General features: G+C 38.5%; 2 protein-coding genes across 2 annotated transcripts in view; one reads left to right on the top strand and one right to left on the bottom strand.

The window, feature by feature from the left end:
- Positions 1 to 11,219, top strand: part of TARBP1 (TAR (HIV-1) RNA binding protein 1) — a 32,061-nt gene extending 20,842 nt beyond the window's left edge. Inside the window, exons 18-30 of the mRNA XM_059469489.1 lie at positions 185 to 384; positions 532 to 603; positions 1,778 to 1,898; positions 2,706 to 2,816; positions 3,389 to 3,538; positions 4,707 to 4,793; positions 5,357 to 5,553; positions 6,064 to 6,145; positions 7,407 to 7,578; positions 7,801 to 7,992; positions 8,888 to 9,012; positions 9,492 to 9,628; positions 10,839 to 11,219. Of these exons, the coding sequence (XP_059325472.1) occupies positions 185 to 384; positions 532 to 603; positions 1,778 to 1,898; positions 2,706 to 2,816; positions 3,389 to 3,538; positions 4,707 to 4,793; positions 5,357 to 5,553; positions 6,064 to 6,145; positions 7,407 to 7,578; positions 7,801 to 7,992; positions 8,888 to 9,012; positions 9,492 to 9,628; positions 10,839 to 11,004 (1,812 nt within the window). The 3' untranslated portion in view covers positions 11,005 to 11,219. The remainder of the gene's footprint in view (positions 1 to 184; positions 385 to 531; positions 604 to 1,777; positions 1,899 to 2,705; positions 2,817 to 3,388; positions 3,539 to 4,706; positions 4,794 to 5,356; positions 5,554 to 6,063; positions 6,146 to 7,406; positions 7,579 to 7,800; positions 7,993 to 8,887; positions 9,013 to 9,491; positions 9,629 to 10,838) is intronic.
- A 552-nt stretch (positions 11,220 to 11,771) lies between these two features.
- Positions 11,772 to 13,569, bottom strand: LOC132071129 (cytochrome c oxidase assembly factor 6 homolog). Its single transcript, XM_059468470.1, has 2 exons — positions 13,307 to 13,569; positions 11,772 to 12,293 (listed from the first exon to the last, which is right to left on the bottom strand). Exons 1-2 carry the CDS (start codon positions 13,448 to 13,450, stop codon positions 12,198 to 12,200), a joined length of 240 nt encoding a protein of 79 aa, XP_059324453.1. The 5' UTR covers positions 13,451 to 13,569; the 3' UTR covers positions 11,772 to 12,197.
- Positions 13,570 to 17,308: the final 3,739 nt, after the last annotated feature.

The following is a 17,308-nucleotide window of genomic DNA, read 5'->3' as shown; positions in this document are numbered from 1 at the left end:
TTGTTGCCCATTCACCTGCTCTTATATCAGGGAATTATAAACAGATTGAAGACAGCATTTACAGCATTTACTGATAGGATGCAAAAGACCATGAGGCCTATTAAAGTAGATATCACTGCAATTTTATTCTAATAGATCTGGCACTTCTGAAAACTAGATTTTGAATCTTTTTTCTTATTTTCAGATAATTTTCAAGCTCATAGATCTGTCCACTACAAAGACTGGAGTCTTCAATGTAGTCCTTAGTCATTGTTGTCAGTCTTGGATATTTCCCACTGTTGATGAGAGAAGTGCCTTGACAAATGCTTTCTTAAATGCTGGAAATTATAGTGAACTTATCACTGAGGCTTGTGTCTTTGGAACTGTATTTAGAAAAGATCAAAGGTATACAAAAAATATTTGTGATTACTATTTTAAAATTTTGTGTGTTTTTTTGTCTTTTAAACTTTGAGATGACTATTGAAAAACTGAAAACAGATTTTGTATGTTACTCTGCTAATTTTGTTGCCTTGTCATCTTTTATCTCTGAAGACCAATTCAGGATGTGCATGCCTTTATAGAAAATCTTGGAGAAAAATGTGCAGCAAATGTTGTTACAGAAAGGTAATGCTTTTGAGGATACATCTTACAATATTTGTTGTGAATTGTGTCTTTGTCCTGGTTGATGCTCTGAGAGGAAAGATGCTGATTTTGAACTTGGCTGCTTATCATACCATCATAGGATATCATGGGTTGGAAGGGACCCACAAGGAATATATTCATAACCTTTTAAAATGCTGGTAAAAGCATTGTACATCACATTATATTCATAATTCAAATACAAACTGTAGAAAAATAGATTTTCAGGAAAATATATTTCACTTGTTAATCTGACTGTGGCTGAAATAACTACTTCCTCATTGTCTCACTTCAATAAAGTAATACTTTATAGGATGCTGAGCTAATACATACCTTGTCATTGTAAGAAAGACAGTTAAAAAACTCAGGTTTTAATGCAGCCAGATTTTGAGCCACCTTTTTACCATTGGTTGCAAGCCCTTTTCTACTGTGTACTGCCCAAAGGCTCTGCCTCCAATCTTTGAATTGGGGATGTTTGCTACTGGATTGTTGATTTTTTAATAGTTTCACTCCCATTTTTATTCAGTGGAAGAAATTCAGAGAAAAAGTTATTTCACCTTGTTTTCAGAAATGTTAGTAGTTTATAAAACCTGAACTTCTAAAAAAAATCTACTGCAAAAGTTCACTACTCTGTATTTTCTCCAAGAGCTTTTTGGTCGTCATATATTGTCTTGTGATGCTCTGCAGCTGTCACAGCCTGTAATGTCATTAATTTTATTCTTGCCATGAATTGTTCTGGATGTCTGTGCTTAACTAATAGGAATGAATTGTTGTTTGGGATTAGATATTTGACCAAACTGCAAGCATTAATTAGTTGTTAGAAGATTACAGTTTACAGGCACAAAATTTAAAAAACTTTCTGATGCAGCTTTTTCTGTGGAAAAGTTTTTTAAACATCTAGATGTTACTGAAGAACTCTAGATAGACTTGGGGTCAGGGGGTCAGGTTTTGAACTCACTAATTTTTTTTCATCACCAATGATGAACAGATTTTAAAATTGCACTTCTGGGTATTTTCATGTTGTCTCACTGTAGACAATTTGATGGCTGTATGATGTTTGGTGCTTCCAGATGATGTTTGGTGCTTTTTTATGATTTAGGAATTATCTTTATGTCTAAACAAGTAGAGTTTGATTTTTATTTTTATTCATATTTTACAGTACAAATCGAGATGATCACTTTGTTCGCATTTGTGCTGTTAAATTTCTGTGCTTGTTGGATGGAACAAATGTCTTGCATAAGACGTTTATGGAAGACATTTTCATCAAACTACTTGATAAGGTAAAATTTCTCTTGTTATATAAATGCACTGTTAGTACAACTAGTAAAATGCAAAATATTTACTGTTGACAGGTTTGTGTTGTTTGTGTAGACTCTAGATTTGCCAAGTAATATTCTTTTCTTTGTTATGAAACTGAAGTTAATTCAACCAGAATAGTAAAAATTGCCTTTTGCATTTATTTCTCTCTTTTTAGTGGATATTTTAGTTTCCTGGAACATTATCCAAATTGTAACCGTTGTTCCTTTAAGAATCTTCCTTTAGGCTGCATTCTGAAGCACTGCATTTCGCTTTAACTATTGCAGACTACCTCTTAAATTGAGAGAGCTACTGTCTCCTTAGAATACCTTTATAGATAGAAATGATGGAGAAGGTTGGGGTCCAATTTTTGTTTATATGAGAGCTACTTATGCATTGGCAGGAGTCTAAAGTCTAAATTACTGCAGCTGCTATTACAACATCACCCATATGTTCTGGTACTGTTGAATCCTACTTTTGTCTGAAGAACTAGGAATGCATGGGTTCCTCATTCCTCTCAATTAAGTACTGCAGAAAAATTATTAATATTTGCGTTGTGAGATTGACCAAGCGGGGGAAAGTGAGCTTTAGTAGATATTTACTTACTTTATTGTTTAATTATAAGCTTCAGAATTTAATTCTTAATAAATTAAGTAAATATATTTTCCTAAGCTTATGTTCAGTGCTGATCCCAGCTTTGTAGATGATGCTTTCTTAGTACAGGAAAGTGTATTTACATGTATTCAAATTTAAAGGAAGAATAGGCTATAAACCTTTTAATTTTCTTTCAGGATGAGCTGGTGTCCAGGTCTAGAACACGCTATTATGCAAACTCTTTGCAGCATAGAATTAAAAATCGGGTATGGCAGACACTCCTGGTTCTTCTCCCAAAGCTTAACCAGGTATTGCTCTTTACAATAAATTTTTAAATAAATAAATAAATACCTACCTATTTTCAAGACCTAATTTGGTGTCATGCAAGCTGCATATGTTAAATTACAGCAGGGTATAAAAGGCATGTAACCTGTGGCTGATGTGGAAGTTCTGTGTTGTGGAAGTTTTATGTCACTTAATTCTTTGTCTAAAGTCATGGATTTATCATGCGTTTCTAGAGGATATTGCAAACTGATTCTTAGATTTGTGAATTTTAGGAGGCCAGATTGTTCCTGTTAAAGCTGACTAAAAGTTTGTGCTGACTATCTGATTAAAAGCTTTTCATTTAGTAAAAATGTTGCTAGTTTATGAACAGTCAAGAAATTGACAAGTGTTACTTTCATCAAATGCTGCTTCATAAGAAAATATTTGAGAAGTATAATAAAGAAATTAGATGGTTTTAAAATGCTTTCATTTGCATCTTGAAAAATATATCTTAATACTATGATAAAGGTGAGATTGCTCTTTTATTTAATTTTTTTTTCTTCATGGAAATAACTCTAGTAATATACTAAAGGATTGCCTGATTTTGTTTTCTCAGAATTTTTTGAGTGGAACTCTTGACAGAGTTTTTCAGGCTGGATTCAGTAATAATCAGGCATCTGTGAAATACTTCATAGAATGGATTGTTATCTTGACTCTACATAAATATCCCCAATTCCTTGATAAATTCTGGGATTGCTTTTGCTATGTAAGTAATACCTTTGGCATTCCTTTGGAGAGTAATTTGAACAAAGAGGGTACAGTTTGTCACCCCATTCCTTATTTTTTGTGTGTTTCAGTCTTCCATTAAAAACAGAGGGCTGCAGAGCAGTTTAGCTTGTGAGTCTGAGCAATAATCTGAGACACCTAAAAATGGCAAAAGAAAAGTCAGTTCTTCCTGTTGAGAGACTTCCTTTTATGATGTTTTATTCTGGGCAGAGTGGAGCTGGCATAGTGAGTCAAGAGTAGTCCAATATAAGAGCTATCAGGACCATATGGATGCCCTAGATCCTGGGTCTGGAGATCTAAGTTACTTGTGGTTTCCACAGCCCACCTTTGTCTATTTTATCATTTTTGTCCCATCCTCTTTGTCAGTGAGAACATGACTTGTATAATGCATATTCAATTTGCAGCTTTTAATATGGACTTCTCTCACGGTGGAGTTCTGTAATGAGATTTTAGAACTGGAGCAGGGTTTGAGTGATGATACCCAAAAGTTGTGAAAGGGTTGGCTGAGGAGAGCTGACTGTTTCAGAATTCCTTCCAAAAGCTCGGGCTGTTGGAATTGCCGTCCTTTTAGCAGATGATAATTTGTTGGATCAAAGTGATTTCACACTGATAATAACAAATGTACTATCACAGTGAGCCCGTTCAAACCATCAGAGCAAGCAGAAAACACGTGGATTTATGACAAGGGAATACAGATTGCATTTTCAGAGGCTCTCCTGGTGTTGAGGAATACATTTAGTGCAGGTGGCTCAGTGTGCAACTGCAGTGTGAGCTGCAGATTGAGCTCTGGGTAGCGGGAGCCCCAGGCAAGAGGTTATAGAATGGTGCTGACCTTTTGCACTCCTGGGGAATACAGTGAACTTGGGTTGAATTTTAGCTCACTTATACCACTATATACTTCATTCTGACTGATGTGTTAGGAAAATGCAAATAACATGCTAGGAAGAACTAAATCCTAATAATATTGACCTTGTATTATCAGAAATATGGCTGTGGAAACAAGTAGATTTTTAATAGTGTCAATATTATTGCATGTGCAGAACATGGTGTGAAAATGCATAAAGTATAAAACCATTTTATATTTCATTATCTCTTGTTCCATTCCTTTTTACTTACTACATACTTTTACTACTACTTTTTTACTGTAGGATGAAGAAAAGCTTAAAAAAAGCATCTGCACATTTTTATCAGTGTTGGCCCACTTTGACATCATTCTTCAAAATACCTCAGAGAAGGTACATTTCTCTAAGAGTGTTCATTCTTTATTCACCTCCAGTGCTTATACAGAGTTCTGAATTGAAAATAGACTGCCAAAATGTTTAAGTATCTCTTTAATACCTACTTCCTACTAAGGTATTCTTTGTTATGCAAAACACCAACTCTTCCTGTCACCTTTGTAAAATATTGGACTTTGGAAAATTAGCTAACTTAGCAGGTGTGCTGGTTACATAGAGCCTGATTACCTGTGAGATTTTCTAGAACAGCTACCCCAGTTTTACATAAACATGTGGATGCACCTGGGTTTGTTGTTCTTGCTGCTCTTTTAACCAGAATGAAGTAGAGGTTTCCTTGTAGGCAGAATAATGATTTTTAAAGCAAATGAATACCTTTTCAAGGAACAAGCGAGGCTGTAGGTTTTGTCCTGATGAGATGGAATGAAGGAAATTAATATAATTTCAAAGCTTTGTGATTTCCAAAAGGATATCTTTTGAGGAGCTTTTTCTTGGGCCACTCATAACTTCTGAATTGCACATTAAGACTTAACATGAAAGAAACTTCTTTGTCTTTGTTTCTTTAGGAGCCAGCTTTGAAGAAAGCCCTCATAGTTGTTCTGCAGTGGTGCTTCAGCCATAATTTCAGCGTTCGACTTTATGCATTAATTGCCCTTAAAAAAATCTGGGCTATGTGCAGAATGCTGCATGTGGAAGAATTTGAAGCTCTGACACCAGTTATTGAATCTAGCCTTCAACAAGTGGAAAACATGCATGGCACAGGGTTAGTAACATTCTTTACAGCTTCACATTGTTCTTCTGAGCCATTTGCAGCAAGTTACATTTTCTAAAATGGCACTTGATAATTTTTATGGGAGTTTTTGTTACTGTTTAAAAAGAAGTTGGTATGGGGAGAAACGATACAGAAAAAAAAGCAGCAAAGGGAAGAATCTTGATTTAGTTTTTTTTTTTTTTAACAGCTAAAATCTGACACTGAACCATAGGCTAGTATCCAGTTTCCATGGGATACTTCTTGCCAAACTCACTCCTTTTGGTAATAGAATTTGGAGACGTGTCTTTCTTTTGGGCCTTTCTTGAAACATAAGTAAAGCTTATTTTCTGAATGCTGTAATTTTTTAAAAATGGGCCCTTACTTAATTGTTGAAGTATTTTCTTTCCTGTACAAGATACAGTAAATAAATTAGGTTGCCTTATGCCAATCTTACCATTGAATTTTTCAATTTAATTTCCCTTGCTTTTTAAATGTATCTTACATTACTTTCTGCACTTGCAGGAATGCCAGAAGGAACTGGCAGCGAATCCAAGATCACTTCTTCTTTGCAACGTTTCATCCAGTTGAGGATTATAGTCTAGAGGCAAGACCACACTATTTGTCTAGTTTTGCAATTGTATTTTTATCTTTTTTGGTATCTTCTAATGTGGGATGAAATTATCAACTGTTATTCATTTAAACCCCCAAAAAATTACTTCACCCAAATTGTGACAGGCTTTAGACTCAGATTGCATCTTAGTTTTTCTACTTTATACTGTGTTAAAAACCCAGGTCAGTTAGGAAGAGATATGTGTGATGAATGTGCCTGTCTGTGGGAATTAATCAGGTTTTATATTTGTGACTGGAAAGGTTCATTCTAGCAACTGAAGAGCATCTACTTAGTTGAGGTAAGGATTATTAGGATTTTAGGCAAGGTTATTAGGATTTTTAAGGCATCTGTTCCCAGAAGTTACTTGAGGTTGCTTAGCTGGATTGTTTGATGCGAATGGGATAGAGATATATTACTTCCAGAGCACCTTTTTCAGCCACCATTTTTGATATAGCTCAGATAACTAACAGCTGAATAAACATTTTCATCATTGAAAATGGAAGGAAGGCAAAAATAAGGGTGCAGATAAATAGAAGAGACAGAAGAACTAAGGTCAAAATACAAGATAGTCATGGATATGAATTGGGTATATGTTTTTGCAGAAACAGTGCCATCTTTGACAGAAGAAATTTTTTCTTCTTTTAACTGTTGTTCTGTGACATATTCTTGTGAACACAAATATGCTAGACAGTGGAAAGTAAAAGTCCTTAATAGGAGGCAAAAACCCAACAAAGGAAGACTAATACTCGTGAAGCATTTAAATGTATTCAGGGTGCATCTTCACCTTTGTCTTGAAGGGCACATTGGGATAAACAAAAAGTCTGGATTTTAAAGTCTTTTACTTGCTCAGTCTTTCCCTTGGGATATGTGTTTTTTCCTCCTCAATAAATCATGGTTAGTTAGATGTATTGGTTGTGCTGAGCTGGATTTTAACACTAGATCTTAAAGCTTTCAACTGTTTTTCTTTTGACAATAAATAAATCCTTTACTAGAAAGTTCTAAGAGTATTTGAGAGCTCTTCAGTGCAGATTCTCAGGAAAAGTTTAATTAGACAATAAGTCTAGATTTATGGAAGTTTTCGCTAGCACTATAAGTAAAGTTATGAATATTGAGAGATATACTGGTTAGCTGTATGAAATACCAAGAAAAAAAAGTATTAAAATCATAGGAGGTTAGATAGTCGACATGTTCCATTAATTATCTATTTTTGCTTGCTTTAGTGACACTCTGCTGATAACACTGTGTTCCATTGCAGACAATATTTTACATCCTTCCCCGCCTTTCAGAACTGGCTGAGGATGAATGGATCTCCCTCTCTAGATTTGACAGATTCACTGACATTCCTTGGCCAGCAGCGTTTCAGTGGTGCCATTCCCGAACGGAGCTTCGTGAGCTGAAACCAAGTGACTGGGCTCAGCAAGACATGGGTAAAATAGAGCTAATCTGTATAAATTGTAATTATTGGTATTCAGCCTGACCTCTTTTCAGCTGAAGTAAACTTGCACCTATGTGAGCAGAACATGTCCCATAAAATAACAGTAGATCATGAATGGTATCTCCAGTATCACAATTTGAATTATCTTCTTTATTGAAGCACTAGTTTCACTCCCACTTGCATATCCATATGAATATACAATTTATTGTTACAGGTTCACATCTGGCTGAAGCAGACAGCCAGACAGAGTGGACTGATGTTCAGAAGAAAATTATACCCTGGAAGAACAGTACTCCTAGTTTAGACTTGGAAATGGCATTTCAGGATCGTGCTGCTAAACTTGGCAAATCAAACAGCAGATTGATTGTGGTGGCTTCACTCATTGATAAACCTACCAATTTAGGAGGTAAGGTTGATATAGTCAAACTTTTATTTTAGACCTTGGAGCACACTTAGAGAATAGAAGTTAATTTCATTTTATGTTGATAATTAGAAAATTATTTAAGTACTGCTCAGAAGAATAGATTATTATCCTAAAAGAAACTGGTAGCCAAAGAAAGGGGTCTTCTACAGTTACATTTTAAGGAAAAAAAAAGAACTTACACATAGCATGCATTAACTAAGTAGAATTTTGCTGTAAATCATGCTCAGTTTCTTGCCAATTCTCTATTTGCTATAGTTGAGTTTTTCAACTGTGTATGCAATTAAAGGAAATTATTTGCTTTTGCATTTTTTTTCTGTAGCAATTAAACGAAATCTTGTAAACCTACAAGATTCTCATGTCTGTTGGACAGCAGGGCCCCATTTCCCCATTAAGAACTGCCTTCACGATGTGTCGCCTGTGACACAATAAATCCTGCAAATACTTTATTGCCATTTATGTTTGATGTTAGCAGTTTCAGTAACTGCAGAGGGTAATGAAAAGCCCACAGGCTATTATTGCTGTCTGCACTCTAATGCTGTGATGTGTCATCCTCTGTCATTTAGCAGGTGTGGATGTGTCAAACCATCCAGCCTTGCTAAGGCTTGGACACTTAACTCCTTACTTTGTATAATTAGTATTGTAAAAGCATGTTTTCAAGACACAGTGCTTTTCTAATTTTTGTCTTTCTGCTAAATTACACAACACTTTTCCCCTGTAATTTATATGGAACAAGGTGTGGCTTGGAAGACCTGAAACTAATTAAAAATAGATATCTAAAGTAGCCATTTCTCTTCTGCATTCTTTGTCATTTTCACTCGGTGTTCTGGCTTGGTGTTTAGTTTCTACACAAAAATAGCTTTATTTCTTGTTTTTGTAGGTTTATGTCGTACAAGTGAAATATTTGGAGCATCTGCACTAGTTGTTGGCAGTCTTCATTACATACAGGATAAGCAGTTTCAGCATCTGAGTGTTTCTGCAGAGCAGTGGCTCCCCCTTGTCGAGGTGAATGGAAATGTTTTAATAGCTAAAAAATGTGCTCGGAATCTTCAGTTTGTCAGATGCATAGTTCAGAGCCTTACATTTTTTATCTTGAAAAAAAATCTTTTTGTTTAATGGAAGCTTCTGCTGTTACCTCTGACACTTAATCTTGTATGTTTTGGGTCAACCTTACAAAAAAGAATTTAGAAAACACTTGCAATTTCTTATTGCTGTGATAAGCTGATTATGTGAGCTGTAATTGTTACATCTTTCTTCATGGTATTGGTGGGAGTATTTTGTGCCATGAACTTTTTGTGCTACTGCTGAAGGGCTTTTAAAATGTTAAGCTATTTATATGGACAGAGTCTTTGGGGATGAAAGTCATTGGTCTTAAAAAGTGTCAAAGTAAATTGTTGTTTTTTTTTTTTTTTACAATAATTTCAGAAGTTTACAAAAGGTGATATATAAATATTTTTGTATTTCTCTCTACTTTTAATGCACAGGTGAAACCATGTCAGCTTGTTGATTATTTACAGGAGAAAAAAACAGAAGGCTACACTATTATTGGTGTGGAACAAACAGCTAAAAGTTTCGATCTTACAGAATATTGCTTCCCAGAGAAATCACTATTATTGCTGGGGTAAGAGCACACACTGTTTTGTAAACCTACCTCTTGTAGTCCATCCCATTCTCTAGAGTTTGGACACGTGAAAACCAAGTGACACCAGTAAAGAGGATTCTGGAATGGGAAATGATCATGGAAAGAGCAGTCCTTGGCTTTGTGTGCTAAAGACGACCAAGTATTGCTATCTACTGAATGACGCTTCTCATATTTAACAACCAATGCATACACTGGAACACCTTTTAATAAGGGGTGAAGGTAGCAACAGCATGGGTTCTATTTTTCTGGGAGTGCTGAAGACACTTTCTGTTCAGTTTTGTTTGGGGCCCTGTCTGTGTGGGCTGTGGGTTGTGAGCTCAGCGAGGAGGAGGCTGCGTTTGCCCTGCTGAGCTCAGTGAGGAGGGCTGGAGCAGGCTGTGCATGGCTGGGAGGTGATTTAAAACATCAGGATGAGAGACACAAGATGAAGTAGCAAGCTTCTGCAGTACAAGCAGAGCATGAGACAACCTCAAAGAAAAGCAGTTATCAGGCTGTATAAGCAGACAAGTCTCAGATGTGATACAAAGGCAGGGAGGCTGCTCAAAAGAAATCTGCAGTAAAGCACATAGCAGTGAGAAAGCTCCTGGCATTGCAGGGCTACTGAGTGAGACCAGGAAGAAGGGCCTGGCTATCTTCTTAGGATAAAGATTTTTTTCCAACTTTTTTACATGTAGCTTGTCTTCAGAATGGAGCGCTCACAATCACTTTGTTCTATTCTAATTAAAAATAATAGTTTTAATTACCAGTCAACTTCAGTATTCTCTGGTGTGCTCAGTTTGGACATTCCTTCATGCCAAGACCTGAATGTAAAGTGGGCAGTTGAGCTTTCCTGCTGTGCCAGCAGCTTCATACCATGATGATTTCACTATATATGGTTTAAAAACAAAAGCAGAGTGTCTTTATGCTGGGTGCTCAGCTATTGCTTGGCCAGTGAACTGAAAACTGAGTCTTCCACCAAGTTTTTTACATCAAAAGTTAAGTCAGCTCCCTCCACGTTTTCTTTGTAATGTATTACTGTTTTTAAACAATTTCTTGTCATCAGAAGTGACAAGAAATTGTGCCTTACTCTGTAGGCAGATGTGGCATTTGTCAAGAGGTGTTTGGATGCTGTTTTGACATTTGTATTTTTTGCTTTCTGGAACACACATGCCTCTCTCTCAGATGCAAGTTACTGTTCCTTCTTTCCTAGAAACGAGCATGAAGGAATCCCAGCCAACCTGATTCACCACCTGGATGTCTGTGTGGAAATTCCTCAGCAGGGCATCATCCGGTCCCTCAATGTCCATGTGAGCGGGGCTCTGTTGATCTGGGAGTACACAAGACAACAAGTGATCAAACAAAAACAGCAGCAATGACTGCCCAGAGTCTGTGCCTTACTGTACAGCTGGATGGCTTCCTATGGTGCTACCACATGAAGTTCTGGATAGATGAGATACAAACTCAGGGTGAAAGAGGATTCTCAACTTTGCATGTTCTGTTCTCTCTCCAGTGTTCAGAGTGACTTTTAAATGCCTTAATACTTTACCTCCTTAAATTGTTGCATTGGAAATAAATGCTATTTATATTGCAAGTGGTGTATGTGTTTTTTTCTGCTGAATGTCAGCACAGTACTGTGAAAAATCTCAAATTCAAAACACAGGATTTTTACTGCAGGAACTTCAGTTGTGGTGACTGTGCTTGAAATTGAAGTTGTGCCTTTAACCATAGTATTCAATGATTCCAGCACCTAAATATAATAGGTTATATGATATTTGGAAGGTAACTCCACTTACGTAATTACATTCAATGCTGCTCCTTGTTTAAATGCCTTCTACAGCCACATTTATTAATCCTGCTGTAAACAGTCAGAACCTTTAAATAAAGCTGCATCACTAAGGTAATCCAATTCTACAAAAGGCCATAATGTGAGAATTGTCATAAATAACTGGACATACTTCTAGTAGAGATACTGACTGAAAACCTATCACCAGTGTAAAAATTCCTATTGCTTAAAAAAAAAAAAAGAGCATCCTCCAAACAGTGAATTTCATATCATATGCACAGGATGCTTTAGGTCTTCTAATGACCACTGTTGTGTAAGTTAATATCTGACTTAAACTGTATTTTAAAACACTTTGAAATATTTGGTAAATGACAAATACAAATTTTATTATACAACCCACTGTTTTCGACAAAAAAGGCAAGTTGGAATGGACTTTTTTTAATTTAGGAAAAGGGTGGTTCACTTACAGAAAAACAATTTCATTTTCTCCTTGGAATATGTACATAGCAGTATTAAATAATCATTTATTCCTGTGAAATAATTTTACTAATTATACATTCAAACCCTTAAATTTATGAACAGCCCTGCACCATATTTCTTTGACTTAAACTCATCAAAAAGCTGCCCATGACCCCGTTTTTAGCAGTCATGTGAGACCTGGCAACAAGAAGAGCAGTCTGTATTTCAGGGAGACTGCTACATTACCAGTTCTTGCACTCTAGCAGCTTCTGTTGCTTTCTCTGGCTTCTTCCTCCTCTAGTCTGACTTGATTTGAGAGCAGCGTTCCTAAACCTTTCCAGCAGCTTCTGGAGGACTATACCCTTCTGTTTCAAGCTTCTTTTTATATTTTAAAAAGTCTCTTCTTTTGTCAAAGTGTTTAACCTGTTTAAAAAGAGAAACAATGTTCATTATAAGAAACTAGCAAGAGGAAGGGGTTTTGTGTAAGCAGTCTTTGATCACTGAACTGAAGGAGGACTTTAATGCACTAGTTAGGAGTTTCTTCTGTTGAAGACTAAAGAGCAGTGTGGGGGTTCTTTACCATTTTGAAATTGAACTTCAGTTTTTTTAAGTTCACTACCCTGTTACTTCATGAAGATCTTACATGCTTTTCTCTTTTCACTGCTCTGAACAAAAAATTGTTTGTGATGCAAAGGTAAGTCCAGCAGCTTTTCTATGGTAGCACAGTCTATGTAACCTCTGAGTTCAGTGTCCAGAGCCACTGATGTGCAAAGCCCTGCAGATGAGACCATCATCCCTAGAGATAACAAACACCAGAAATGCACTGTTCAAAGTGTCAGTGCAGCAGATGTGAAGGTACTCAGGCTTTTTAGCTGCCTTCAGTCTACTACCTGCAATAGGAACTGTTCAGACCCTCAAACACCACTGTATGGTACCAAAGGGCAGTGCCTATTTAAAAAGAATTACAGCTTGAGCTCAGGAAACTAATAAACACAACATGAATGCATTACATTGCAGGAAGGTGCCTTACTGTGAAATTACACTGCAGGAAAAAAAGGTATTTTTATGCACAAGGCATCAGATGCCAGTCTTAAAATGCCTGCATGGCCTGTGTGGCAGCTCCCTTCTGTACTGGCCCTTAAACAGGAATTTCTGCATACTTCTACAAGCTTCTAAAACATTTTTGTTTTCTAATTACAACAATAACCCAGTGTGTTTATCTGGAAGTTTAAAACAACATTTTCCTTTCTCTTTGTACTATACCCTCAACACTGCTTTTTTTTTAGTTCCCGGGCTAGGCAGGGCTGTGCTGAGGAGCCTCCTTTCCCGGCCAGCCAGAAGGGTGCGAATCAAGCTCCGCCTGGCGGCACGGCAAGCCCAGGCTGGGCCCTGCGGCAGCTGGGCAATCCCCATGGAGCATCCCGCCCGGAGCTCACCCACTGCTGCGGGCAGCGCGACTCGAAGGCCCGGCGCAGCTTCTCGCACTTGGCGGCGTCATCCCCGTGGCTGTCCAGGCACTGCCAGAACTCGTCCCGGGCCCCCCAGCACGCCTTCCTCTCCTCCTTCGTCGGCGCCGCCATCCCTGAGCACACCGAGGCCGCCGTCCGAGCGCTGCCCGCCGTGCCGCGGCTGCGGGGGAAGGCGCTGCCGCCGCTGGGACAGCCCCGCACGGCCCCGCACTCACCCGCCCGCCCGCCAAGGTCGCGCTCCGGAAGCGATCCCGGCCCTTCCCCGGCGTGTCCCGCCCCGCCGCTGGTCCCGCCCCGTGGTGCCGGCACGGACATCCCGTTCGCAGGGCTCTGCCCGGTCCCGGCCCCGTCAGGGCTGCCGCAGCCTCTCGGTCGCAGAAGATGCTCTGAGAAAATGAATCATTTGAAGAAAATAAATCATTTGATTAAGCAGCAGATTGTAAGACTCGGGCAAGAAGTTAATCTACCCTGGCCCAAGGTCTTCCGCTAGCACTATTGCTAGTGAAACTAAACCTCAAGCTAAAGAAAAGCTGAGTCCTTTTGAATTGCTTTATGGAACACCATATAGAATACAAAAGAGAATGTCCACCCACTTTAAGAAGTAACACTACACGGTGGCTTTAAGCAGACAGCTCAGAGAAATTGAAAAACACGTAGCTGGAACTCAGAGCAGAAAGTCAGATGAGCCAGTACAGAACATACAGCCTGGAGATTATGTGTATGTTAAGAACACTTTAAAACCACAGTAAGGAGGGACCGTTCCAGGTGCTTCTCACCCCCTTCACGGCAATCAAGATCAAGAAGCAGAATGCCTGATCCATCACTCTCCAGTGAAGAAAGCCCCAGAGAGTGACACCAGTAATAATGAAAGACAAAAAGACTGCTGTGAAAGCACGTCAACCTGACCTAGGAATTCTTTCTGATAAAGAAGAACTAGCGACAAATGTCACGCAGAATTCGTAAAAATGAATATGTATGAACATATTGTAAAATTGTGTGCATATATATTTGAGAGAGAGATAAAAAAAGACCTGAAGTTCCCAGAAGTACACATGACATCTTAAGAGAACAATTCCCACATGCGTCCAGCACTGTAATAAGCATACCGGCTTTACAACTTTCACAAAAGTTGTTTATCTCCGCAAAACAGTATCAGTTGCCTGATGTGCTTTTCTATAGTTAATTTCTTTCCGATGTCGCCCTCTGTTGTCACAATAAACAGCTGTACTTCTCCTGAGTCCCGTGCAGTGCCCTAGTGGATTGTCTGCTCAGGGAAACGAAGTGTCTCTGCTTTCCTTTTTGACACATGAGGAAGACAGCTGGATAAAATCACGGTGTAAAATGTTTGGGGCCGGGACCGGTTTCCATGTGGTATTCATGAAGCCAACTCATAGGAGTTAGAGTGCAAGTTCCAGTAATGCTGAGCAGTGGCAATTGCTCTGAGCTACTTCAGGCTTTGTTAATTTAATTAATTAGGGGGAAAAAGCATCTGAGAGCACTTAAAGCACTGGAAATTTGCCGTGCTTTAAATAGCATGACAGTAAGGTAGTGACTGGGTGGAAGGCTGATAAAGATAGCGTATACAGATAATGCATTTTTGTCAGTTTTCCTTGCAGCAGGGTTCCTCCTGAGAGCTGGCCCATTGATTTCATTCAGCGTGCACAAACCAGAAAGATTTCTTGGAACGGACTCTGTCACGGAGTCGAGCTGAAAGTGAAAGAAAAATGTACCCTAGCCATGGTGGTAAACGAGCAAGAGAAGCCTGGGGGCAGCCAGGTGGTGAGCGAGGTCTGCAGCGCTGCCAGAGAGCATCCAGAGGCACACTCTGTTTCATTATCTCATCTGGGACTCGGCGGCATTTCCTGCATGCCGAAGAGTTGGCCGTCTCCTTTTATGCATCAATTCCACCTGGAAACGTGGACCAGTTTTGCAGTTTTGAAAGCTGTGGCGCACGTTCCCATAGTAACACAGTGCAGTTTTGGGAAAGGTGACATTTGGGCAGCTGGAAGAGCCCAGCTCTGCCAGCTGCTGAGCCCTTGGCAGCTCCCCGATGCCTGGGCAGCTTTATAGGCTGCTTATCCCGGCAGCTCCCAGAATGTCCAGCAGCTTTCCTGGGAGTTTGCTGTGGCCAATGCTCTGTCTGGTGTGTGAGGCTGCCCAGCAGCCTGTGCAGGGGGTGGCTGTAGCTGTCAACCCACCTTGGGCTGGCTTTTCTCCTCAGCACCTGGTAATGATTCTGGCTGGGAGGTGGGCATCCTTTCCTGGCTCTCCTTGCAGGTGGCTCACCCATCCCTGGTTCTCCTTGCAGGTAGTTCACCCATCGTGGTACATGAAATCTATTGTAGGAGAGGGACAAAGATTTTCACTTCTTTAGCAGAGCCCCCTTGTAAACCAGCCAGATCTGGAGGGGATTTTGTATGTTGAAATGCCCAAACCATTCCTTTGGAAGTGTGAAAAACGCCAGTCACTTGTTTTTAAAATGTTAAAAGTTTAATAATAATAAAATGGTTATAAAAATAGCAATATAATTAGAGTAATAATAATTTGGAAAATTTGGATTAGGACAATGTGGGACAATAAAAACAAAGAGTTACGGACGTCCGGGTACCTTTTCCTAGGCAAAATAAGCCCCAAAAGGACAGACGCTAACAGAGGATTAACCCTTAAAAATAATAGCCTGTTGCATATTTGTACACCTTATATATGATGCATAAATTCCATTCAAACAAAGGATTCTGTATGGTCAGTGTCAGCTTCTTCCTCTTAATCCTGACAGTGACTTCAGGGCTGAGCAAGGCGGGAAGAAGTTCGTTTCTTCTGATAAGGGAGTAATAAATTCTTTTCCTCTGAAAGATTTACGTGTCCTGTGGCTGCTATCTCGCTGCGAGTCCTTTCTTAAAAGAAGTATCTTACATAGCATAGTTTTTATTTTAACATTATGTTATAACCTAAAACTATATTTAACACTCAACTTAAGAAAATTAATACAGCATGACTTTCTAACATAACACATATAATATTCATTTTAATATTTGTGAAAAGCCAATCATAAAATACACATTTTTCACGGGAAGGGATGCTCTTTTGGAGCAATGTGAATGTGACTTTTGCTGTATGCTCTGTGGTGTATAACACTTGTCCTTGCTCTCTGGCCTGCCTATTTCCCTTCTTTTTGCTACACTATGATAGGTAAGAGACAGAAATGCAGTCATATAGTTGTTTCTAATAATAGAACAAGGGGTTTAAGGTGAGTTAAAGTTACTACAAAAATAGAATTTCAGTTGCTTTTATGTTGCAAAGAATGAATGTAGAAGTAAATTTGTGTTGTAGCTCACTTAGGACCCTTTTGCACTCAGGCTTTTGAGAAGCAAGGTTTTACAAGCATTAATATTGAAAAGAAAATTAATGTTTAGTCTCGAGACCGGAATATGTGATAATGGAATGTAATAATAGGAAATGCCAGTTGTGTTTCAGATTTCAAATTTATGATGTATGTAAAGTTGTTTAGTTACTGCATTTATGAAACAGAAGGGATAATGTGATTATATATAATTAATCACAAAGCCCAGATAGCACATCTGGGATATTTGTTAAAATAGTTTATTCTTTAATGACCTGTAACCCGAAAAGTAGTCACTGGAGACAATTGTAAATAACTCTCTGTAATAGATATTAAGGAAATTTAGTGATATGGTTTTAGAAAGTGCATTAAAAAATACACAGATTCAGATAATAAAATTTTAACGGCAATATTTCCATTTGGTTAAACTGCTGTCTATAAAGACAGTGGAGGTTTTTTGTTGTTAGTTGGCCAATTCTAAGTATTTATCTTTAGTCTTTTATTTTGGGAAATGTGCCCAGGGAGTAGTGAATGGGATATTTATGGTAATAGGCAGAGGCTAATGTTCTAGAAAGATGGGAGGAAAAATTCCACATTTGTTAGGTGTGATGGTTGCCACAGTTGAAGCC

This window comes from Ammospiza nelsoni, chromosome 3, assembly GCF_027579445.1.
Source record: "Ammospiza nelsoni isolate bAmmNel1 chromosome 3, bAmmNel1.pri, whole genome shotgun sequence".
NCBI classification, from domain to species: domain Eukaryota; kingdom Metazoa; phylum Chordata; class Aves; order Passeriformes; family Passerellidae; genus Ammospiza; species Ammospiza nelsoni.
Note: the sequence above shows the minus strand (reverse complement) of the source record. Positions and strands in the feature narration are given on the sequence as shown.